Source organism: Cervus elaphus, chromosome 20, assembly GCF_910594005.1.
Source record: "Cervus elaphus chromosome 20, mCerEla1.1, whole genome shotgun sequence".
NCBI classification, from domain to species: Eukaryota; Metazoa; Chordata; class Mammalia; order Artiodactyla; family Cervidae; genus Cervus; species Cervus elaphus.
In genome coordinates, this window is record NC_057834.1 from 133,470,295 (window position 1) to 133,496,044 (window position 25,750).

Genomic DNA, 25,750 nt, shown 5'->3' on the forward strand with positions numbered 1-25,750 from the left:
ATGGAGGCCAACTCTGTTTTAATAAACCTTTGGTGGTAGTAGCTAGCTGTGTGATGCATGCCAGCTGATTCTCTTTCTGTCCCCTTCATAGGTGGATCTCAAGCCTAGTTGCATATTAGGGTCACAGGAGAGCTTTCTAAGGGCCCCAGGGGCCATACCCAGGTCCAGAGATCCTTATTGAAGTCTTTGGTGGGGCAGGGTTGCAGAATTATTACAAGTTCCTTATTGGCTCTGTTTTGCTTCAGAAGGGAGAGTCACCCTCCACTTAAACTCTAAACTAATGCCTTCCAAAGGGGTCCTGTATTTCATCTTTCCGGGCCCTCCCACTCCTACCCAAATCCAGTAATTTTGTTTAAAGTGAAAGTGTTCGAATCCGACTCTTTTTGACCCCATGGACTATAGCCCGTCCATGGGGTTCTGCAGGCAAGAATCTGGAGTGGGTTTCCATTCCCATCTCCAGGAGGTCTTCCCGACCAAGGGATAGAACCTGTGTCTTCTGCATTGCAAGCAAATTCTTTACCGCCCGAGCCTCCAGGGAGGCTCCAAAGGAGGTGCGACCTTCCCCCAAAGGCACCGAGAGGTGGTCTCAGACTTTGTCTGCAGCCCAGGGTGGCGCTGGGGGCCTGGCCAGGGGCCCGGCTCACCTCAAGTATGACAGGGCTTCCATGGCCATGGTCCGCACGGGAGAAACCAGGCTGTCAGTCGGCTCTGCCTTGATGATCGCCTGCCGGGACAGCAGGGCAGTGAGCCGCCGGCCACCCGGGGTCCCGCCATGGCCAGGGCAGGGGCTTGGGGGACAGATGGCAGGGGCACGCCCTGCATTACAGGCAGGAGGACCTGACATCGTACGACGGGCGCCAACACCACAGGCACTTTCATTCTTTTCACGGTCAGTTGGCCTTTGATGTTATAGGGGAAGCTGCTCAGTCGTGTCCAACTCTTTGTGACTCCGTGGACTATAGAGTCCATGGAATTCTCCAGGCCAGAATACTGGAGTGGGTAGCCTTTCCCTTCACCAGGGGATCTTCCCAACCCAGGGATCGAACTCAGGTCTCCTACATTGCAAGCAGATTCGTTACCAGCTGAGCCATGAGGGAAGCCCAGGGGAAGCAGCAAAATCTCATGGGAGGAGTGGAGCTAAGATGGGCAAGTGCGTCTCGCTCATTTCTGCCACTTACTGGCTGTGTGTCCTTGGGCAAATCACTTCCTCAGCCTGAGCCCTTGCTCAGGTGTGAAATGAGGACTCGGGGCCTGGTTCACAGGGCTGTGCCAGGCTGGTGTGAAATTACGTGCGTGTCGCCCGACCCCGAGCGGGAGCCTAGTGAATGTCTGCTTCTTTCTCAGGGCCTCCTGTTCCATCTGCATCTCCCTTCCCTCCAGTCTGCTGCCAGTGCAGCCAGAGAGTGTCTAGAGGCCAGGGTTTCCATCGCAGGCGAGTGGAGAGGTCTGGGTACGAGGGACAGGGGCTGACCCACAGCCTCAGGAGCCCCTGCTGCTGCCTCTTGCCTTTGGAGAGCTGGTACTTTCTAGATCTTAACAAAGTCTGGGCAAAAGTAGCTGTAAGTCCTGTCCACGGCAAAGCCCGACCTCCTGGCCCTGACTAGGGAGAAACGCTAGGGCTAGCCAGGGGCTGACCATGGGGCTCTGTCTCCCAGCCCGGAACCAGACACCTCGGGGGCATCACCAGACTCGGGGGCGGGGTCTTCAGCCCCAGCTTCCGGAATGTTTCCTGGCCATGAAAACCTTGATCAGATATAAGAACGTCACACGCAGAACACCGACAGTCAGGTCAAAGCAGAACTGAGACAGGCATGGCCTCAGAGACCCCTGCCGCCCCTTGGGCCTCAGATGGCCTCAGGTCAGCAGAGTGAGACCCCCAAACTGCCCAGGATGGAGGAAGCCCCCTTGGCAGCTTACCATGATAATGCCAGTCAGGGTCGCTTTTTGGGCAAATTGAAAGTCTTCCAGGTCCTTGATGTTCTTGATGGCATCGGTGACCTGCACCACGCTCTTCATGAAGGCCAGTTTGAGGCAGATGTCCTGTGAGCATGACGAGGGGCAGGGAGGACCTTGTTGTGAGTGAGCCCCAAAGACCCCAAGACTGACCCCAGCTCCCGGACCCTGGGGCCACATAGAACACCCTCTCCCCTGCTGAGGAAGAATCGGTGCAGGGGCACCCTGAGAGACAGGGAGACAGGGCACCCTGAGAGACAGATGCCCCCTTATCCCCTTCAGCAACCTGGCAGGGACATGGGCCAGGTGCTGGACAGGGCACAGCCCTCCAGTGCCCCCCCAGAAGGTGATGCATCCCCCAACCTCTCCATCCTGTGCCTGAGTACAACAATGCCAGTCAGGGGCACCTTCACTGACCAGAGGCTCCGAGCCCTGTGCATCACCGCAGGGGTAGAGTAAATCATGGAGGTCAAATCAGTTTTGCTTTTAAGGCATGCACAAAACTTCAAGACATCATGCGACATGAGATCAGCCAGTCTCAAAAGGAGAAACACTGTGATTTCCGATTATTGAGATGCCTGGTGTGTCACCATCATAGAGACAGGAAGTAGAAGTGTGGGTGCCAGGGCCTAGGGGAGGGGGACTGGGGAGCTGATGCTAGCGGGGCCACAGTTTCAGTTTAGGAAGATGAAGTTCAGGAGATGAAAGATGGTGATGGCTGCCCAACAGTTCGAATGCACTTAATGCAACACTAGTGATGCTCAAAATTCTCCAAGCCAGGCTTCAGCAGTACGTGAACCGTGAACTTCCAGATGTTCAAGCTGGATTTAGAAAAGGCAGAGGAGTCAAAGATCAAATTGCAAATCTCAGTTGGATCCTCTAAAAGCAAGAGAGCTCCAGAAAAACATCTACTTCTGCTTTATTGATTTTATGCCAAAGCCTTTGACTGTGTGGATCACAACAAACTCTGGAAAATTCTGAAAGAGATGGGAATTCCAGACCACCTCACCTGCCTCCTGAGAAATCTGTATGCAGGTCAGGAACAACAGTTAGAACTGGAAATAGAACAACAGACTGGTTCCAAACAGGAAAAGGAGTACATCAAGGCTGTATATTGTCATCCTGCTTATTTAACTTATATGCAGAGTATATCATGAGAAAAGCTGGGCTGGATGAAGCATAAGCTCGAATCAAGATTGCCAGGAGAAATATCAGTAACCTCAGAAAAGCAGATGACACCACCCTTATGGCAGAAAGCAAAGAAGAACTAAAGAGCCTCTTGATGAAAGTGAAAGAGGAGAGTGAAAAAGTTGGCTTAAAGCTCAACATTCAGAAAACTAAGATCATGGCATCTGGTCCCATCACTTTATGGCAAATAGATGGGGAAACAGTGGAAACAGTGACAGACTTTATTTTTGGGGGGCTCCAAAATCACTGCAGATGGTGATTGCAGCCATGAAATTAAAAGACACTTGTTCCTTGGAAGAAAAGTTATGACCAACCTAGACAGCATATTGAAAAGCAGAGACATTACTTTGCCAACAAAGGTCTGTCTAGTCAAAGCTATGGTTTTTCTAGTAGTCATGAATGGATGTGAGAGTTGGACTCTAAAGAAAGCTGAGTGCTAAAGAATTGATGCTTCTGAAGTGTGGTGTTGGAGAAGACTCTTGAGAGTCTCTTGGACTGCAAGGAGATCCAACCAGTCCATCCTAAAGGAAATCAGTCCTGAATATTCATTGGGAGGACTGATGCTGAAGCTGAAACTCCAATACTTGGCCACCTGATGCGAAGAACTAACTCATTGGAAAAGACCCCAATGCTGGAAAAGATCGAAGGTGGGAAGAGAAGGGGACAACAGAGGATGAGGTGGTTGGATGGCATCACCGATTTAATGGACATGAGTTTGAGTAAACTCTGGAAGTTGGTTATGGACAGGGAGATCTGGCGTGCTGTGGTCTATGGGGTTGCAAAGAGTTGGAAATGAGTGAGCGACTGAACTGAACTGAATGCCAATGAACTGCATGCTTAAAATTGGTTATGATGACAAATTTCACATCATGTGTACTTCACCACAGTTTCCAAAACAGTAATAATAAAGTAATTTCTCCTTTATTCCCTGAGTTTTCTCCTCCTGGCCTTTCCAAGAAAGCAGCCAGTCCCTTTGCCTCTCTGAAGACAGCCCCTTTTTCTTGACCCTTATGAAAGGGCTTGGGGTCAGGTGTCAGGATCGGGACAGAGGTGAGAGAAGGCATGTGCGAAGGGCTGGGCGAGGGCTTGTCCTGTGACTTCAGCAACCCACAAACACCCCTACTCGGTATATTGGGGAAGGGCTGCTCCCCACCGCCGACCCCCCACCCCCAGCCCCTGCAGCAGAGAACAGCAGAGACTGGGGCAATGAGATTCCCAAATGCTGAGTGACAGACAGGACTCCAGGACTTGAATCTTCTTGGTGGGGCTGGTGGTGCCCAGATAACAGTGCAGGGTGACTCTCCCCACCCCCAGCCCGGGGCTCCAGGAGGGCATCATCGGGGCACGGCATGTCTGTGGGATCCCGGGGTTGCCTGGCAGCTGCTGGAATAGTGGTGGATGATCTTGGCGGTGATGGGGTTGTCCACGTGGATGAGAAGCATCTGCGGGTGGCAGTACGAGGCCACACAGCTGTACATCACCATGAGCGCGCCCTTCACTGTCTCCCGCCTCCAGGGGTGGTCCTTCTGTGAGGCCAAGGAGAAGGGGAAGAGACCACTGTGGCCATCGGGGAGAGGATCTATTCCTCAGGTGTTTCCTGGGCACCTGAAGTGCTCAATGGTGTATTCTTTCATTGAACACACTTTCATGAGCTCCTGTTGTAGCGTGGTGAGCAGGTCAGACCATGGCCATGACTGCACGGTCGCAGGGGTTCTGTGCGGACACCCCACCAGAGGTGGCTGTGTGCGCCTTCACACCAATACCTCCTGAGCACCTGCTCTGGGCCAGGGGCTCCCGAGATGCTGGTGATTCACTGGGAACACAGAGCCTCAGCCCAGCTCTTCCGGGAGGAGGTGTTGGAGGCCACCCAACCCACCATGAGAGGAGGAGCAGGGGAGCCCACGCTCTCCAGTCTTTGAGTAGAAATCCAGGTCTGAGGCTCCACTTTGTGGAGAAGACTGGAGAGAAGCCGGGACACTATCAATTCTCTATTCAAACTACCAGATCCCCAGGGCAACAATCCGATCCAAGGCCAAAACCTGAAACATTGGCGGTGACTCAGCTGGTGGCCCCCTGGGGGCTCAGCCAGTCCGGGACACTGTGCCCTGCGGATGGAAGGGACAGCCTCCAGAGACCAGCCTTTGGCCACCTCGGTCCAATTCCCCACTTCACTTTGGCGAAGGAGACACAGAGGGGAGTTTCTTATTGAGATCTAGTAAAACTGCAAGGAGAGTCAACCAGTGCATCCTAAAGGAGATCAGTCCTAAATATTCATCAGAAGGACTGATGTTGAAGCTAAAACTCCAACACTTTGGCCACCTGATGCAAAGAGCTGACCCATCTGAAAAGACCCTGACGCTGGGAAAGATTGAAGGCTGGAGGAGAAGGGGACGACAGAGGATGAGATGGTTGGATGGCATCACCGACTCAATGGACATGAGTTTGAGTAAACTCCAGAAGTTGGTGATAGACAGGGAGGCCTGGTGTGCTGCGGTTCATGGGGTCGCAAAGAGTCGGACATGACTGAGAGACTGAACTGAAGAGTCTTGGTTGGGGGCTGAATAAACCATTCTAAAAGGCCCCCAGAGAGCTGATGATGGAGCAAGGATGCCTCACCCGCCAGGCACCGATCTGCCAGGACTGCTCCGACTCCTGGATCCTCTCTTCAAAGTCATGGAGCACGCCCAGCACCGTCTTCACCTGGCCCCGGGCACACAGGCCAAAGCACAGGATCACACCCTGTGGGGAGACCCAGCGGGCAGGGTGAGGGCGGGGCGGGGGACACCCCATCTGTCCCCCCCAGCCCACACACGGATAAACAGACACGCACGCACACACTCAGATAAACACAACGCCCGCACACAGGCACAGGCGTGCACACACCACGTCCTCCCGAGGCCCGTAGGGGACCACGGGGCACCCTCACCTCCCGGTCGAAGTCGTCGCTGTAGTCCGTCTTGTAGAGCAGCTCCAGCAGCAGCACCTCCACCTTGTCGGCCTCCAGGCCCGTGGCCAGGGTGAAGCCCAAGGCCCGGTACAGAAAGCCCTGGAGAGGCGGGAGGGACAGAGGGCGCCTCAAGCCTCCAGCCCGGCCCTCTGGGGTCACTGCCAAGGGTGGGTCCCTACTCGTTCCTCCAGACTTAAAACTATGCCTTTTGTATATTTTTAAAAACAAGTATCCAGGCTACTCTGAGAGGTTAGGCTATAGCAGGGCAGGCATGTTACTAAGAGTGGGGGCCAAGTTTCTCTCCTATATAAACTGAATCAATCTACACTCCCACCAACAAACCTAGGAGCACTTATGTTTCTGCCTTCTCTCTGACTTAGGATATTATCCATGAGAGGTGGAACGTTTGCATCTTGGTTAGTCATCTTTGCATCTTCTCATGGTCCAATCTTGGAATTTCTGCCTCAATTCTTTCCCCATTGTTGGATTATGTCTCTTATTTTTTGTTTACAAGAACATTGTGTGTACATTTGGCAAAAAATAACGAGAACAGACATATATTATCTCATTTAATCTGCACAACTACTCTGAAAGGCAAATAGGTATTTTGAGACGAGAAAATTAGCAGGAAGTAGTAGAACCGGGGTTTAAAATCAAGCAGTCAAAAAGCCAAAACATAATACAGAAACAATACCATCACAAATTCAAAAAAGACTTCTGAAAAATGGTCCACATAAAAAAACATCTTAAGGAAGGAAAGAATAAAACCAAGCATAGCCTGAAGCTCACTTCTTAAGTGATCACTCCTCTGGTCCATTTCCACAGTGTCTCATTTCTCTTTTGATTTTATTCACAGTGATTTCATTTGGTCATGCAGACAATTTTCATTTTTCAGAGTACAGTCTCTTTCTTTTCCTTTGTCTTTCTAAAAGGTTCCTTTTATGCATATGAAGGTCTATCTATTCCATGTTAAGACTATAAAAATATTCATCAGTACATTCTTCATGTCACCCCATGGTTGTATTTCATTTCATACACTTACTTCTTTGTTCTGAGAGAACAAATCCTTCTCTAATGAGCTTTTTAAAAGATATGCTCTTAGCTATTATTCTCTTACATTTTTTTAATTAGGGCAAACGTGGAAATAATCTTGTCAAATAAAACTGTCAGATTTCCACAAATTTCCCTTTTGGGAAATTAGAAGTCAATTGCATTGCAGGTTTTCTTTTGTTGTTTTTTGGCCACATCACTTGCTGTGCAGGATCTCCGTTCCCTGATGAGAGATCAAACCCTTCCCCACTGCAGTGGAAGCACGGAGTCCTAACCAGTGGACCACTAGGGAAGTCCCTGTCTTGAGAATTAACTTGAGAAAAAAAGGACACCTGAGCATCACTGAGACTTCCTATCCAAGAAGCAGAGATTGTGTATGTTTGGTCAGGCTGTCTTTCAGCCTTTCTGCCCCTTCTTGTAATTGGGGGTTCTTCACCTTGGTTCTACTTATTTCATACATTCACTATTTTTATTTGGTTACATATTTTACATTGTGTTGCTGCTTTGAATAGGGTCTCTCTTCATTATCGTATTTTTGTTCTGTTTGTTTATAGGAGAGATTATGGTTTTGCCTGTTACTTTTGGGGAAAGAATGACTCTATCTACCAGAATTACAAATCTGGAGGCTTCAGCAGCCTTGCCCTCCCCCCGCCCGGAGGATTCCCATCTGAGTGATGAAGAGTCTGGGAGAGTCCTGATGAAATTCCTTAAGCCATTGTATCCAGTCGTGACTTTTTAAGGTATCTGAGCCAATGAAACCCTGTTTATTTGTTTACTTTCCTTTAAGCTAGGTGAGTTATTGTAATAAGGTTGAATTACATGCATTGGCTTATTAAATACCACACACAAGTTTCTTTCAAATAGGCATCTGGCCCCGCACTGATATCTGATAAGATCTCATACCCACAAATCTATAGCATTTAGCTACAGAAGATGTACATTGCTGTGTATATTTTACATATGCTATTACGAAGGGTGCATATTTGAACAAATGAAAACTTTAGTTGACTTCTCTAAAAATTCTTTTTAAACATCTTTATTGAAGTATAATTGACATACCGCTAAATGAGCCCATTTAAGGTTTAAAAATTTTAAGTTCACACATTTACCAAGTTGTGTGATAGCCATCACAGCCAAGGTTAGGACATTCGCATCACCCCAAAAAAGAAATCCTGTACCCACTGGCAATCACCCCACGTTCCCCTCGTCCATGACAACCACCCATCTAATTTTCTGCCTCATTAGATTTGCCTGTTCTGGATATTTCAAATAAGTGGAACCACATCATACGCGGTCCTCTGCACCTGGCTTCCTGCACTTACTGTAATGTTTTCAAGGGTCATCCTCACTGTAGCAGATGTAAGCACGTCATTCCTTTTCATGGCTGAAGACTACTCTGTCGTATGGATATAGCACATTTTGTTTATTAATTCATCCACTGACGAACACTTGAGTTTTTTCTACGTTTGGCTATCTGAATGATGTTGCTCTGAATATTTACATACAAGCTCTTGTGTGGACATATGCTTTCATTTCTTCTGGGCATATATAATTAAAGAGCTTAATTGCTAGGTCACAGGTAGCTCCATATTTGACATTTCAAGAAAATGCCAAACTGTTTTTCAAAAACACTGTACCGTTTTCTATTTATACCAGCAATATATCAGAGTCCCAATTTTTCCATATTCTTGTCAATATTTGTTCTTATCTGTCTTTTTGATTACAGACATCCTTGTGAGTATGGAGTAATGCCTTGAGGTTTTGATTTGCATTTCCTTAATGGCAATGGTCTTGAAAATTCTTTCATGTGATTGCTTGCCATTTGTATATCTTTCCTTCACCCATTTTTAAATTGGCTTATTCGTCATTGTATTATTGAGTTATAAGAGTTCTTTATATATTCTAGACACAAGTCCCTTCTCAGACCCTAGATTTGCAAATATTTTCTCTCATTCTCTGGGTTGTCTTTTCACTTTCTTGATGGTACCATTTTCAGCACAAAAATTTTTAGCTTTGATGATGTCCAATTTATCTATTTTTATCATCACTTGTGCTTTTGGGTGTTATTTCTCAGAAGACTTTGCTCAGGCCAAGATCATGATTTATATTTACGTTTCACTCTAAGAATTTTATAGTTGTACCTTTTATATTTACATATGTGGTCCATTTTGAGTTCATTTTTGTGTATGGAATGAGGAAGGGGCTCAACTTCATCGTTTTGTAAGTGGCTATGCAAGTCTTTCCAGCATCATTTATTGAAAAGACTACTCCTGATTACCAAGAATTGTCTTGGTACTCTTGTTGAAAATCAATTGACAGTAAATGTGAGGTCTATTTCCAGACCCTCAATTCTATTCCATCAATCTATTATCTATCCTGATGCCAGTATCACCTTGTCTTGTTTACTCTAATTATGCAAGAAGTCTTGAAATTGCAAAATCTGAGTCTTCCAACTTTGTTTGTTTTTAAATCATAACTGTGTTGGCTATTCTGGGCCCCTTATAATTCCACAGGAATTTCAGGATCACGTTGTCAATCTCTGGGGGTTGGGGTGGGAAGCCAGCTGGGATTATAGTGGGGGTAGTGTTGAATATATAGATAAATTGGCAAGTGTCACCATCTTAAATATAGTGTCCTCTAATCTGTGTACATGAAATGCTTTCCATTGGTAAAGACCCTCTCTGAATTTCAACAATGTTTATAGTTTTGTAAAGACCCCTCAACGATGAAATATACACATGCAGTGGTCATGAGCCAACAGCTGGATGAGACAGGGAGGAGAAACCAGTGTGTGGGGAGGGATGGGGGTGGGTGTGCAGCATGGTTTGATAGAAGGTGTTCTGTCTCCTACCCCGTCTGCCAAAGGTGGAGGTCCACCACCAAGCCCCAGCTCCTCTTCCCCCTCCAGGCCTTATCGTCCCCCTTGGGCATCCTGTGGTTCTGTTCCACCTTCACCCTTCTCACTATTTACCAAAACACGTTCAGAGCTCATTCCTTGCCATGGACTCTGCTAGGAATTATACTGCAGGTGGGGGTGAGGTGAGAAGAATGGGGAAGCTGGTGACTGGAGGTGAAATGCCCCCCAGCTCCAACAAAGCAGGTTCTTGAGGGAAAAACAAGACAGAACAAAACACTACAGCCCTCGGGTCTGGACCAGCCAGCCGTCTCCCCTCCCAGGGCGCTGTGGGCAGCCTCAGGCCTACCTGGTCTCACGCGGGTTGTCCCCGGAGTGCCCTCCCTGTCTGAACGGGCCTGCCTCTGGGAACCAACCTTCTCCAGGGAGGGGCTGTCGAAGCTCTCGATCTGATTGTTCAGCTCTTTGCTCAGACGCAGGCTCCAGTTGGAACCCCGAGTCATCTTGAGGGAGTTTCTCAGAAACTGGGGGTGGGGGGAGAAGGCACAGGGGTGCAGTGCTCCAGAGGGCTGTGCTCCCCGAGCAGTGACCTTCCCTCTCTAGCGCCCCCGACCCAGCCCAGTGCTGTGCGGGCTTGGGGGCTGCCGGGAGGGGTCACCCTGTGCTGCCTCCGGGGCTTTGGCTTCCAGGGTGGGGCCTCCTGCTGTGGCTGCTTGTGCTCCCCAAGTCTTCTGACAGGAGGGGAACGTGTCCCCTAGGGGCTCCTGAACTCCCCCCACGCCAAACCCACAGAGCTGCCCCCACTGCCCCCCAACCCGGCCTCCGGCGGCGGGGTCACCTCTACCTGAATCAGCTTGTCCTCCCACGTCTTCTGGTTCCAGGTAAACTCGGTGTGTTCTGCAGAGAGAAGGGCCACCGTGTTCCTCTCTCCTGCGGCTCCTCCACGCCGCCTCCTAAGTGCAGCATCTGGGGTCCACCGTGGACGGGCTCCCCACAGCCCCACTTCCCTCCCCACCCTCCCAAGGAGCAGAGTAGGCTGTGCCGGCCACCTGGAGCCCGGACGCCTTTGCTCAGACCATGTGACTGGTACTCGGCAAGTACAGTGATGTGAGGTCGCTCACACACACCGAGCGCCTTTGCTCAGACCAGGTGGTGAGTACCTGGCATGTACACTAGGGGTGTGTGGGGGGATCACACACGCACTCGGGCGCCTTTGCTCAGACCAGGTGGTGAGTACCCGGCATGCACACTAGGGGTGTGTGGGGGGATCACACACGCACTCGGGCTCCTTTGCTCAGACCAGGCGGTGAGAACCCGGCATGTACAGTAGGTGTGTGTGGGGGATCACACATGCACTCGGGCTCCTTCGCTCAGCCACACATCTAGCACCCAGCGTGTACACTGCAGGGGGAGGTGGGACTCACACACGCACTCGGGCTCCTTCGCTCAGCCACAGGTCTAGCACCCGGCGGGTACACTTAGGGGCTGGCTCACACACGCACCCGGGACATCTCACCTTCCAGGTACTTGACCAGCAGCGGGATCTCCAGCTCCCACATGTCGGCCATGGAGGGGGCGATGCTCTGGCTCAGGGTTTTCAGAAGTTTGAGCATGGCGATTCCGCGGCCCTCCCCCTTGTAGGGGGACGACATCAGTACCTGGGGAACACCGAGACTGCAGTGGGGCCCCTCGCTGGCTGGGCAGACCCAGGCCCCGCACTCCCCAACCTGGGGCCTCGCTGTCCGAGCCCATAAAGGGAGAGTTGGACAGGATGGGGCCTTTCAAGCAGAGCTCCGAGGATTCCCAGGATCAGAGCATCCCTGCAGAGGATGCTGAAGGCAGGAAAGGAGACACGAGAGCATGGGCTCCCTCCCCTCCCGGGTTCCATGGAGCTCGGAGCAGGGTCAACACAAGGAGGAGGATGCCTGGTGCAGGGCCGAGCTGACCCCCAGGGAAGGGCAGACTGCTGACAGAGTCCTGCAGATGCTTGGGGCCATTCAAAGGCCCAGCAAATAAATCTGGGAAACTGCTGCCCTTGCCATATCTCCCCAGAGGGACGATGGGGTCCTGGAAAGCTCTGTCCTGCCAAGCATCCAGCTCCCTGCTCCCCCTGGAGGCCCCGGGGATTAGGAGCTCATGGGAGGGGAGCCGCAGGACACAGCAGGGGCCAGGCCAGTGCACGGCCCATGAGCCACTCACCAGGAGTCGGGCCAGCAGCTTCTGCGGTGCGGGGAGATCCACTGGGGAGAGAAAGATACAGGACACTGAGGCTGCCCCGCTCCCGTACCCCGGGGGAACTTCCCCTGCAAGGTGTTGCCCCAACGGCATCCCGGCGCCCCCCAGAATGCAGGAGGGGTCAGGTCGGGGAATTTTTCACAAAGAACATCACTACAACTGGCCATCCTGGGAAGGAGGAGCCTGGTGCTATGGGCTGGGGCTGAGAAGATGCTCTTTTTTTTTTTTTCCAATTTATTTAATTATTTATTTTAATTGGAGGCTAATTACTTTCCAATATTGTAGTGGTTTTTGCCATACATTGACATGAATCAGCCATGGGTGGACATGGCATGTGTTCCCATCCTGAACCCCCCTCCCACCTCCCTCCCCATCCCACCCCTCAGGGTCATCCCAGTGCACCGGCCCTGAGTGCCTGCCCTGTTTCATGCAGCGAACCTGGACTGGCGATCTATTCCACATATGGTAATATACATGTTTCAGTGCTCTTCTCTCACATCACCCCACCCTTGCCTTCTCCCACCAAGTCCAAACGTCTGTTCTTTACATCTGTGTCTCTTTTGCTGTCTCGCATATAGGGTCATCGTTACCATCTTTCCAAATTCCATATATATGCGTGCATATACTGTGCTCTTTTCAGGACATGCCCGCTTGGGAGTGCACACCCGGCCGGCCTGAGAGTGTTTCACTCCTACTGTGAGTCTTGGCCTCCTTGAGCCAACAGTAACTAGACACCGCCCCCTCCCCTCCCCTCCCTCTGCAGGCTTTGGGAGGCTGTGAGCCCATGAGTAGGGTGCTCACAGCATTTGGACCAGTGAGCGAGGGAAGGGCAGGCCTGCTGGAAGCTGCGGGGAGGGGCGGCACCCAGGAAGGAGCCAGTTCCAGACTCAGGGTTGCGGCAGGAGGCAGACCAGGGGTGGTCTAGCTGGATGCTCAGAGCAGCCTCTGCCCCTACCATCGCTGGGTCCTGTAGGCTTGCAGTCACCTCCTGTCACCGGCCACTTCCATCCTCAAAGCCCCAGGACCATGACAGCAGCCCCCTGGGACAGCAGGGTCCCCGTAAGTAGGTCGGTCTAGTCCCTTTCTTGAGGGTCTGGTGCTAACAAGTGCGTCATCACGGTGAGTTGGAGGGCCTGGTGGGGGTGGTTCCAGAGGCCTCGGATGGGATATACAGTCCTTCCAGTGGGCTCACGGGGGCCAGAGAGCTCACACCTGCGGGAAGCCCTCCCTGGGGTCTGGGCCAGGGTGGGCGGGAGGTGGGGACGAGAGGAGTGGGCTGCCAGAGGAAGTGTGCACACTTTAACCTCCTCGGATTTCGGCAAGGGCGGCCTCTTTGGCAAGGCCTGGCTCTCTGGGCTCCGGGCTGCTTCCTGGAGAAGGGGGAATGGTCCAAGGCACGGGGCGGCCCACCTGCCCAGTCCCTCCAGCTGGCGCAGGGGGGCTGCCCACCGTGCCTGCTCTTGCTTGTGCTGGCCTCCTCGTCCTTGGCATGCAGCTGGCGCTCGGCCAGGTTGGTGAGGCTGATGCAGATGGGGGTCAAGGCCTCCGTGTAGTCCGTCTCCATGATGTAGCACAGGAGCCTCACCCAAAATTCCTATGGGGGGTGATGGGGGTAAGGTGGGGGTGCTGGGATCAGCCAGCCTGGGCATCGCACAGTCCTGCGATGAGATGGTCGGCCCCTCCCCACCCTGGCAGCATTGTCTCGGCCTCGCTTCTCCAGAACCACACTCCGACCCACTGACTGACTGCCTCAGGCCCGCCAGCTCCACTGCCCAGCCTGGGTCTCTGCCAAGGCCATCTAAGCTGCACCCACCCCATGGCCGAGGGGGTCAGCTAGTCCTGGGCCCTTGACCGCTGTGCCTGCTGGCTTCACTCCAACCCTGCATGCAGCACATCCTCTTTGACCAGCCCTCTCTCTAACCCCCAATCCCCTGAGAGACACACTGGGCAGACAACCTATCCATGCTTGCCAACTCTGATGATTAGTTTCTATGTGTCAACTTGGCAAGTGAATGCACACAGTTATTCAATCAAACACTAATCTAGGCATGGCAGTGAAGGTATTTTGATGCAATCTGATGAAAGTCCATAATCCATATAGGAGATTACTCTGGAAAATGTGAGTGGACTTGATTAAATCAGTTGAGGGCAAAAAACAGGTTTCCCTGAGGAAGAGAGTTTGCCTCAAGGTTGCAGCCTCAGCTACTGCCTGAGTTTTTAGCCTGCTGGCCTACCTCCTAAATTTCAGACTTGCCAGCTCACAATTGCACAATACATATGTTGTTGTTCAGTTGCACAGTCATGTCCGACTCTTTGCGATCCCATGGACTGCAGCACGCCAGGCCTTTCTGTCCTTCACCATCTCCCGGAGTTTGCTCAAACTCATGTCTATAGAGTCGGTGATGCCATCCAATCATCTCATCATCTGTTGTCCCCTTCTCCTCCTGCCTTCAATCTTTCCCAGCACCAGGGTCTTTTCCAGTGAGTCAGCTCTTCCCATTAGGTGGCCAAAGTACTGGAGCTTCAGCTTCAGTATCAGTCCTTCCGATGATTATTCGGAGCTGATTTCCTTTTGCATTGACTGGTTTGAGATTCTTGCTGTCCAAGGCACTCTCAAGAGTCTTCTCCAACACCACAATTCTAAAGCATCAGTTCTTTGGCACTCAGACTTTTTTATGGTCCAACTATCTCATCAGTACATGAATCCTGGAAAAACCATAGCTTTGACTATACAGATCTTTGTCTGCAAAATAATGTCTCAGCTTTTTAATATGCTGTCTAGGTCTGTCATAGCTTTTCTTCCAAAAAGCAAGAATCGTTTAATTTCATGGCTGCAGTCACCATCTGTAAAGATTTTGGAGCCCAAGAAAATAAAGTCTGTCACTGTGTCCATTGTTTCCCCATCTACTTGCTGTGAAGTGATGGGACCGGACGCCATGATCGTCATTTTCTAAATGTTCAGTTTTAAGTCAGCCTTTTCAGTCTCTTCCTGTACCTTCATCAAGAGGCTCTTTAGTTCCTCTTTGCTTTCTGCCATAAGGCTGGTGTCATTTGCATATCTGAGTTTATTGATATTTTTGAGATACACACACAGACACAGACACAGACACACACACACACACATATCTCCTACTGGTTCTATTTCTCTACAGATTCTTTGAGCCATGACTCTAGCCTTTCAACTTCACCCTGCCATCTCCCATCTCACCAGGTGATCACTGAACACCCCCAGTGACCCTGATTCCTTTTAGCCCCACTCCCACCCCTAGGAGTTTGGGGTGAGCTCCTGTGCTACTAACAAGTCAATTTGCTTGATGTCTTGTAGCCATCAGGACTAGAATCCCTGGCTCCTGGGTTCCCCCAGGGATGTAGCATAATGAACAGGAAAGACCATTTTTATCCTGGCTCCACTTTTTACCACCTTAGAATCCTTGAGGAAATTAATGAGTCCCTCTGAGCCTCAGTTTCCTCATTTATAAAAGCTAGGTAATAATAACAACAGACCTTACCTCACAGGGTGGTTGGGGTAATTAAATAAGATTCTAGGCACTACACATCTAGTACAGTGCCTGCCACGTGTACTCAATGAATTGTAACCACTATTATTATTATTACTATAACTATTATTTTTGTAATTAAGAGAAGCTGCCACTGGATGGGGAGCATCTGGCCCATGGCCTCAATTAATAGACAATTATCCCTTCCATGTGCAGTCATGGTAAACTTTTCCTATCTTATTGCTATGTCACATTGTAATGCAATTAAAAATTGACACATTTGTTTCCCCTAAAGCCTGTGAACAACTTGGGGGTCATATTGAGCCTTCCTGTGTATGCCCTGATGACTTACACATAGTTGGAACTCATGAATGTCTGTGAAATATAATCCCTAGAATCACTTATTTGCACACTCACACATATACACACATGCATGCATATGCATGGGCCCCCCAAGAGGCTCTAGTGTGAAGAATCTGCCTGCCAATGCAGAAGACAAGTTTGATCCTTGGGTCTGGGAGATCTTCTGGAGTAGGAAATGGCACTCCACTCCAGTATTCTTGCCTGGAAAATTCTATGGGCAGAGGAGCCTGGTGGGCTACAGTCCATGGGGCCACAATGAATCGGACCTAACTGAGTGACTGGATACATGCGCGTGTGCACACACACACCCCCCCCACCCCCGGACTGAGGGCCTTTAAGGTGATGGATGCATTTCAAACAATAAGTCAAGTGATATGTATTAGGCCTACTGTGTGCCAAGCACTGCCCTGGTGAAGGTAATAAGGTCCCACCAAGGAAGTGAATCTTGAAAAACAAGCTCAGGTAATTGAAAGATCTGGGGCCGCCCATCCTCCCAGGTAGTGGGAATGGGAGAAGCAACAGTGCCGAATTCTGGGCCTGTGCTATCCTCCCCTCACAGCCTCGCACAGCACAGACATGAGCCATCAGCCCCAGGATGCCAGCCCAGTTGCCCAACTCACATTGGTCATCCCACTGACAGAAGAGGTTATGATCCTCACGGTGTCCATGGTGACCTTGTGGACCATCTTCTCCTCTAGGTCCCTCTGATAAAAGTTGTCCCTGCGGTTGGTCTGGAAGACAGAACCAAGCAGTGCCAGCTTGTGGGCCGGCAGGGGCTTGCCATGGTCTCCGCTGTGGTTTACTCTCCCGCAAGAGGCTTAACACCCAGACACTGAGTCTCCCGGAAGCCCAGAGCTGTGCACGTGTTTCACTATTTTCTAGACCCCTGGCAGCTTACTGTGTGTGTCTGTGTGCTTGTACATGCATGCAGGTTCATTGAGCAGTGCTCTTTCCTCAGCGCAGTGGGAACCATTTCTAAAGCCCAGTCATCCACCATCACTCACCAGTTTGTAGGTGGACAAGGTCAGCTGCACAGACACGTACTTCAGGCCCCAGCCTTTGATCCTGTCCTGGAATCCAGACAGGGCCAGCTGCCCGATGATGCGGAGAATGGCCATCCTCACCTGAGAGGCCAGAGCACAGACATGCTGGGCGCTAGAGGTTCCGCCGGCACCCAATCCATGACACGAGACAGCTAAGATTTGAGGGTGCTGTGGTCTGGAAGGGGTCTCTGGGGCTACCTGGATGCTGCCCACTCTGTCCACCACCGCCTGCCTCATCCAGGGGACCCTGCTCAGCAGCAGGTCTACCCAGGAGCCTCATCGAAGCCCTTCAGAGACATGAGCACACTGCTTTCTCGGTAGGGCTGCTCCATCCTCAGGCGGCCCTGGTGAGAACCACCTGACTCTTCTCTAGGGCTCCCCAGGGCTCATACATGGGGACGACACAGAACAAGCTGTCTGCCCCTGACATCCTCCAGGTACTGAAGACAGCTCTGCCTCAGGCTCAAGACCGAGCACCCTGTTCCCTCCCTGGTTTGGGCAGACCCTCACCGTCCTGAACTGCACCCCCAGGACATGAGGGCTCAGCCGCAGGGGCCGTGTCCAGAAGCCAAGCTATTCTCCAGGGGACCGAGGCTGCAGTGGCCAAGATGGTGGGTTTTAGCCTTTATTTGCAGAGTTGCTTTTCTCAAATGTGGTAATGACCTTACAAAACACCTAGCTAGCCAAGCAGCTTGGGCTGACGCTGGGTGTTTGGCCTCTCCTCTGTCCAGAGTAGTGTCGGAGCCCCTTCACAGGAAAACTCCAGGTTCTTGGTGACAGGGAGGGTCTCAGGAGAGGGGCCACAGCTTCGAGGAGCCTTATTCTTCTCCAGCCCCACTCAGGACTGGCTGGAAAGGTAGGTTTTCCATCAAAGGGCCTTCCTTGAGAAGGCAGCCTCACCTCCACGCACACAGCTGGAGGGGAGGGGTGGCAAGGAGGCTGTAGCTGATGGAAGAAGGTGCCCTGACTTCCGTCCACTTGCCCCGCAGAGGCCCAGCACACACCCCCTTTCTGGGTCTCTCCGCCCTGTTACCTTGGACCGGGTGTCGGAGAGTGTGTTCTTGACCACTCGGATGGCCAGGTAGATGGTCCTGATGCTCATTCTGGGCTCTGAAAGAGGAAAGCCCGTGTGGAGGTCCACTGGCCTCAGGGCTGGGCTCTGAGGAGATGCCCAGAAGTGGTGAGGCCTCTCTGCCACCTTCCACGGGAGACAGAGGTTCAGGATTCGTCCATGCCGTGCCTCCTGAGAACCTCTGACTCACCCCCACAAGCTCAGGGCCGCTTCCCTCAGAAGTCACCCGGGGCTCTCAATGCCCACCCACCCCAGCCCGGGGGGTCGTCTCTATGCCTCACTCCCTTGGCCTCCGCTTCGCGTGTGTCTCTTTGGAAACTAGTGGACTCTCCTTGAGGGCAGGGTCTCCTCCTAAGAGCTCGGTGGTTCCCTCAGCGGGACACACAGGGCCAGACACACAGCGGACACACGGAGACCACACCGCCCGGCTGCGGAGGCCGGGGCTCTGGGGCCAGGCTGCTGCGCTGTCTCTGGCTCCACCGCATCCCAGCTGTGTGACCTCAGGGGACTTACTCAGCCCCTCTGAGCCTCAGCTTCCTCCCCTGTGAAAGGCGGACACTGAGAGCAGGTCCCTCACCAAGCCTCTGTGAGCACTGACACGAGCGGACACACACAGGGCCTGGTGTGCAAGAGTGTGTATGTGTGTGCTGGAGGGAGGTTGAGGAGGAAGATTAGGGAGGTAAGAAAGGGTGCGGAGAAGGCTCTCGAGAGGTCGGCGTGGACAGAACCACGTCAGGCACTTAGGGCCTTGCTACACTCAAGTCTAGGTGCTACTAGACGTCACTGCAGGAGGAGGAATAACAGGAAATCAGGTCGGGGTGGAAGAGAGCGGGAATTCAGGCACCAAGGGATGATGTTACACTTAAGAGTTTTTCATCTCTAAAATGGAAACTTTTTTTTTCTGATTCGAAAAATAGTCTATGTTCACTGAGAAATTAAAATAAAAGACAACCAGCCTTCATGGTTTAGGTGTATCCTCATTTATGCATAAATGAGCACCTAGATTTCTTTCACATCACAGAGGTCATGGAGGTGGAGGTGATGGAATTCCAGTTGTCCTATTTCAAATCCTAAAAGATGATGCTGTGAAAGTGCTGCACTCAATATCTCAGTAAATTTGGAAAGCTGAGCAGTGGCCTCAGGACTGGAAAAGGTCAGTTTTCACTCCAGTCCCAAAGAAAGGCAATGCCAAAGAGTGCTCAAACTACCGCACAATTGCACTCATCTCATATGCTAGTAAAGTAATGCTCAAAATTCTCCAAGCCAGGCTTCAGCAATACGTGAACTGTGAACTAGATGTTCAAGCTGGTTTTAGAAAAGGCAGAGGAAACAGAGATCAAATTGCCAACATCTGCTGGATCATCGAAAAAGCAAGAGAGCGCCAGAAAAACATCTCCTTCTGCTTTATTGACTATGCGAAAGCCTTTGACTGTGTGGATCACATCAAACTCTGGAAAATTCTGAAAGAGATGGGAATACCAGACCACCTGACCTGCCTCTTGAGAAACCTGCATGCAGGTCAGGAAGAAACAGTTAGAACTGGACATGGAACAATGGACTGGTTCCAAACAGGAAAAGGAGTACGTCAAGGCTGTATACTGTCACCCTGCTTATTTAACTTATATGCAGAGTACATCATGAGAAATGCTGGGCTGGAGGAAGCACAAGCTGGAATCTAGGTTGCCGGAAGAAATATCAACAACCTCAGAAAAGCAGATGACACCACCCTTAAGGCAGAAAATGAAGAAGAACTAAAGAGCCTCTTGATGAAAATGAAAGAGGAGAGTGAAAAAGTTGGCTTAAAGCTCAATATTCAGAAAACTAAGATCATGGCATCTGGTCCCACCACTTCATGGGAAATAGATGGGGAAACAATGCAAACAGTGGCTGACTTTATTTTTCTGGACTCCAAAATCACTGTGGATGGTGACTGCAGCCATGAAATTAAAAGACGCTTACTCCTTGGAAGGAATTTTATGACCAACCTAGATAGCATATTGAAAAGCAGACACATTACTTTGTCAACAAAGGTCTGTCTAGTTCAAGGGTATGGTTTTTCCAGTGGTCATGTATGGATGTGAGAGTTGGACTATAAAAAAAGCTGAGCACCAAAGAATTGATGCTTTTGAACTGTGGTGTTAGAGAAGAGTCTTGAGAGTCCCCTGGACTGCAAGGAGATCCAACCAGTCCTTCCTAAAGAATATCAGTCCTGGGTGTTCATTGGAAGGACTGATGCTGAAGTTGAAAATCCAATACTCTGGCCACCTGATGCAAGGAGCTGATGTATTTGAAAAGACCCTGATGCTGGGAAAGATTGAGGGCAGGAGGAGAGGGGGCAACAGAGGATGAGATGGTTGGATGGCATCACCGACTCGATGGACATGGGTTTGGGTGGACTCCAGGAGGTGGAGATAGACAGGGAGGCCTGGCATGCTGAGGTTCATGGGGTTGCAAAGAGCTGGACACCACTGAGCAACTGAACTGAACTGAAAGAGTGAGACAGGACTGAGAAACTTTCACTTTCACTGTTGCTTAAATTTGCATTTCTGTAAAAGATGGGTTTACTGTCAGGAGAGTGTCTCTCACATACAGTTGCTCAGTGTGTGTACTGCACAAGGATATGTAGCTGAAGGGCTGACCTGATGCTAACCAAGCACTTCTCAGGGCTTCCCAGGTGGCGCTAGTGGAAAAGAACTCTCCAGCCAATCCAGGAGACATAAGAGATGTGGATTTGATCCGTGGGTCAGGAAGATGCCCTGGAGGAGGAAATGACAACCCACTCCAGTATTCTTGCCTGGAGAATCCCATGGACAGAGGAGCCTGGCGGGCTGGGAGACAATGGACATGAAGGAAGCGCCTGAGCACAACAGCACGTGTGCTTCTCCAACCATGCAAGACCAAACGCTGCCAGTAGAGGGCGCCTTGCTCAAATTCAAGCGGACGCTCTCTGAGCCGGCGCTCTCAGGGACGGTGTTTCCCTGTAGACAGCTAGGCCAGGCTTAGGGTTTGGGCTGAGGGGATTCAGAAGCAGGGTTTCAGACTAAGCTTTGGCACTGAGTCAACGGGCTTTAGGGCTACATCTATACTGTGTATCTAGGCTTTATATGCAGCCTTTCAGCTAGCTTTGGGAGTTATACTAGGATTTGTGCAAATGGTTTGAAATTCAGGCTCAGGTAGAAGCTGGGATTCAGGGCTGAAGGAGAGGGGCGAGGGTGTGGAGGGTTGGACACAAGGCTGGTTAGGTTCAAGAATGGGAAACGAAGCCACGGAGAGCCCTGACTCCGCGGCCCACCCAGCAGGGTCTCTAGAGAGGAAATGGTCCAGGCACTTCCACGGCAGTCCAGGGGCTAAGACTCCGTGCTTCCATCGCAGGGAGCATGGCTTCCATCCCCGGTCAGGGCACTCAGGTCCCACATGCCGCCGCAGGGTGCGGCCAGAAAGTTAAGGGGAAAAAAAGGCCAGATATGACTGACACCTGCCACCCTTGCTCCCGCCCGATCTCCCTGCGGGGTGAGTGCTCACCATCTGCGCTCACCACTGCCCTGATCAGGGCCAGGGTCCCCACGCGGACGGCCTCCTTGCTCATCTCCATCTGACTGAGGAAGAACTTCATCAGCTCCTTGGGGTAGGAGCGGGCTGCAGAGGGTGAGGGGGAAGGACAGCTTCAGTCGTGCCCTGAGTCAAGGCCGGTAGCGGGACAAGGCAGCCCCGGGGCCCGGCGCTCAGAGCGGGCCGGCACTCCCGAGGGCTCCCGGGGGCGCCTCACCAAGGGCTATGAAGCAGTGCACGATCTCCGTCAGGTTCTGGCTGCTGTACTGCTGCTGGGCGGGGGCCCTGGAGCACACCTGGGGAGGGGCGGGCAGGGGGTGGAGAGGTCTGCACACCACCCGCCCCCAGCCTCCGTCCCCTGACCCATCCACAGCCCGCCTCCCCTGACCCTCCCCCAGCCCGCCTCCCCTGACCCGCCCCCAGCTCCTGTCCCCTGACCCGCCCCCAGCCCGCCTCCCCTGACCCGCCCCCAGCGCGCCTCACCTGACCCGCCCACAGCCCGCCTCCCCTGACCCGCCCCCAGCGCGCCTCACCTAACCCTGCACAGCCCCCATCCCCTGACCCGCCCACAGCGCCCCTCCCCTGACCCGCCCCCAGCCCGCCTCCCCTGACCCGCCCCCAGCGCGCCTCACCTGACCCGCCCACAACCCGCCTCCCCTGACCCGCCCACAGCCCGCCTCCCCTGACCCGCCACCAGCGCGCCTCACCTAACCCTGCACAGCCCCCATCCCCTAACCCGCCCACAGCGCCTCTCCCCTGACCCGCCCCCAGGCCGCGTCCCCTGACCCGCCCCCAGCCTGCCTCCCCTGACCCGCCCCCAGCGCGCCTCCCCTGACCCGCCCCCAGCGCACCTCCCCTGACCCGCTCCCTGCCCGCCTCCGCTGACCCGCCCCCAGCCCGCCTCCCCTGACCCGCCACCAGCCCCAGTCCCCTGACCCGCCCCCAGCGCGCCTCCCCTGACCCGCCCCCAGCCCGCCTCCCCTGACCCGCCCCCAGCGCGCCTCCCCTGACCCGCCCCCAGCTCCTGTCCCCTGACCCGCCCCCAGCCCGAGTCCCCTGACCCACCCACAGCGCGCCTCACCTGACCCGCCCCCAGCGCGCCTCCCCTGACCCGCCCCCAGCGCGCCTCCCCTGACCCGCCCCCAGCCCGCCTCCCCTGACCCGCCCCCAGCGCGCCTCCCCTGACCCGCCCCCAGCCCGCCTCCCCTGACCCGCCCCCAGCGCGCCTCCCCTGACCCGCCCCCAGCCCGCCTCCCCTGACCCGCCCACAGCGCGCCTCCCCTGACGCGCCCCAAGCGCGTCTCCCCTGACCCGCCCCCAGCCGGCCTCCCCTGACGCGCCCCCAGCCCGAGTCCCCTGACCCACCCACAGCGCGCCTCACCTGACCCGCCCACAGCCCGTCTCCCCTGGCCTGCACCCAGCCCGCCTCCGATGGCCCGCCCCCAGCCCGCCTCCCCTGACCCGCCCCCAGCTCCTGTCCCCTGACCCGCCCCCAGCCCGCCTCCCCTGGCCCGCCCCCAGCGCGCCTCCCCTGACCCGCCCCCAGCTCCTGTCCCCTGACCCGCCCCCAGCCCGCCTCCCCTGACCCGCCCCCAGCCCGCCTCCCCTGACCCGCCCCCAGCCCCTGTCCCCTGACCCGCCCCCAGCCCGCCTCCCCTGGCCCGCCCCCAGCCCGCCTCCCCTGGCCCGCCCCCAGCCCGCCTCCCCTGACCCGCCCCCAGCTCCTGTCCCCTGACCCGCCCCCAGCCCCCGTCCCCTGACCCGCCCCCAGCCCGCCTCCCCTGGCCCGCCCCCAGCGCGCCTCCCCTGACCCGCCCCGGGGAAGGCCACGCCCCGCGCGGCCCTGGGGCTCACCTGGACGTGCAGCTCCGTGAAGATGGTGTGCAGCTGCATCTGCGGGACTGGGCTGCTGGTGACGACGGACATCTCCAGGATCTGCCTCAAGACCTGCCGCAGGCGGGAAACGGTGGCAGGTGGCCTTCGACCTACTCGGGTCAAACGCCAGACCTTTGCCCCTTGACGTTCCCCCTCTGGATGTATCAGTATCCCCTGGGAGCTGGGCAGAGATGCCACCTCTCAAGCCCCGCCCAGACCCCCGAGTCCGACTCTATTTCCAGCCGCCCCTGAGGATTGCGGTGGACACTGCAGCTCGGCAGGGCTGCACTAGGGCCACCGAGTGTGGTGTTCAAGGCCTTCTTCCCCTTTCTCCCCTAGCCACCGAGAGGTGCATCCCAACTTTGGACAGAAGGTCTGCACGTGGCTCCCCAAATCCGGCATGTTTCTTTCTGTTCCCAGCTCTCACCAGGAGAAGGGCCTCGCCTCGTCTGTAAATGAGTGACCCCCTTCACAATATACAGCAGCCCAGGTCACAACTCAGCTCAGAATCTTGCAAAGACTCCATCTCACACACGTCCAAGGCTGGTAAGAGGTTGAATGGTGTCCCCCGCCGCCAGAATCCATGTCTACCCACAACCTCAGAATGTGAGCTCACTTGGAAATAGGGTCTTTGCAGACCTAATTACTTAAGGCTCTCAAGATGACATCACCCTGACAACGCCTTACATTCAAGGACCAGTGTCCTTACGAGAAGAGGAGAAGACAGAGAGAGACACAGGGATGACCATGTGACCACGGAGGGGGGTGCTGGAGTGACGCAGTGCCTGGGCCACCAGAAGCTGGAAGAGGCAACATTCTCCCCTAGAGCCTACAGAAGGAGCTTAGCCTGCCGAAACCTTGATTTCAGACTGCCGGCCTCCAGAACCATGACACACACATCTCTGTGGTTTTAAGCCACCTGCCTCCTGGTTCTTTGTTGCAACAACCTTAGGAAACCGCTATGAGAGCTGTGACCTCACCGTGGGCCCCAGAACCCTTTGAGGTATCATCCTTTCTGCCTGGCTTCCCTGCTGGCTCAGACAGTAAAGAATCTGTGTGCAAAATGGGAGACCCAGCTTTGATTTCTGGGCCAGGAAGATCCCCTGGAGAAGGAACAGGCAACCCACTCCAGTATTCTTGCCTGGGAAACCCCACGGACCGAGAATCCTGGTGGGATACAGTCCACGGGGTGGCAAAGAGTCGGGCATGACTGAGTGGCTAACACATGTGTAACGGCAGCATATATTTCTTGGAAATCGGACAAGTGCCAGGTCGCGTGGCTACATCTCCCACCCGTGAGAACACCCCACGGGACACTCAGGAGCCCTAAATACCCTGAGCCCCCAGCCCAGGCCCCTCACCTGAGTGATAAAGAGCGCCTCCAGGCTGCCCTGGTACTCCGCCAGCAGCAGAGGGATGTAGTCGTACACCTGCTCCCGCAGGTCATCATTGGGCAGGAGGAGGTTCAGCATGGGCTTCAGGGACTTGATGACCCCCAGCTTCACCTAGCACAGGAGCCTGGTCTCTAGACCCCTCGGCCAGGACCACCAGGAAGGTCCTGTGACATCAGCCCCAGCCTTGGAATCAAGGACAGGTGACTGAGGGGACCTTGCAGTAGGGTCCTGGCCTCCCCCGGGCCCCCCAGCTGCCAAGCCTGTCCCCCAAGTCCTGACTCTGTCACTCAGGAGACCTTGGACAGGTACTCAACCTCTCTGTGTCTCTGTTTCCTCATTTGTAAAACAGTCCTATGACCCGGAGTTGGCGTGGAAATGGCTCCCACAAGTGAACCGCTGGGAGAGCGCCTGGCACATGTGGAACAGGGACCCTGGTCCAGCAACTCCAGGGGCCTTTATCAAGACACCTGCAGGGCCCCCATGGCTCTGCCGATCAGGTCTCCACCTCCTTGGACCCAATGGTGTCTCAGCCCCGCCGGCTGCACAGGCTGGAGAGCGATGACCCGAGGACCACGGGCTCCCACCCCCACCCGGGAGGGCCCGTCTCACCTCCGGGTTGTTGTTCCGCAGCCACACCGTCACGAAGTAGCGATACATGGGGAACAGCTTCACCGCAAACTGGTCCTCAGTCATCACGGGATACACACTGTCCTCCAGGTGCCTCAGGTGT

At 53.7% G+C, this 25,750-nt stretch overlaps 1 protein-coding gene across 1 annotated transcript in view; it reads right to left on the bottom strand.

The window, feature by feature from the left end:
- Positions 1–25,750, bottom strand: part of MROH2A (maestro heat like repeat family member 2A) — a 53,071-nt gene that overhangs the window by 18,263 nt on the left and 9,058 nt on the right. The window contains exons 7-24 of the mRNA XM_043876386.1: positions 25,630–25,741; positions 24,988–25,131; positions 23,606–23,698; positions 21,969–22,047; positions 21,725–21,838; positions 18,164–18,240; positions 17,092–17,211; positions 16,708–16,818; positions 13,677–13,821; positions 12,192–12,232; positions 11,509–11,650; positions 10,837–10,889; positions 10,409–10,516; positions 6,068–6,187; positions 5,758–5,880; positions 4,515–4,667; positions 1,918–2,040; positions 645–724 (exon numbers count right to left, since the gene is read on the bottom strand). Coding sequence (XP_043732321.1) covers positions 645–724; positions 1,918–2,040; positions 4,515–4,667; positions 5,758–5,880; positions 6,068–6,187; positions 10,409–10,516; positions 10,837–10,889; positions 11,509–11,650; positions 12,192–12,232; positions 13,677–13,821; positions 16,708–16,818; positions 17,092–17,211; positions 18,164–18,240; positions 21,725–21,838; positions 21,969–22,047; positions 23,606–23,698; positions 24,988–25,131; positions 25,630–25,741 — 1,938 coding nt within the window. The remainder of the gene's footprint in view (positions 1–644; positions 725–1,917; positions 2,041–4,514; positions 4,668–5,757; positions 5,881–6,067; positions 6,188–10,408; positions 10,517–10,836; positions 10,890–11,508; positions 11,651–12,191; positions 12,233–13,676; positions 13,822–16,707; positions 16,819–17,091; positions 17,212–18,163; positions 18,241–21,724; positions 21,839–21,968; positions 22,048–23,605; positions 23,699–24,987; positions 25,132–25,629; positions 25,742–25,750) is intronic.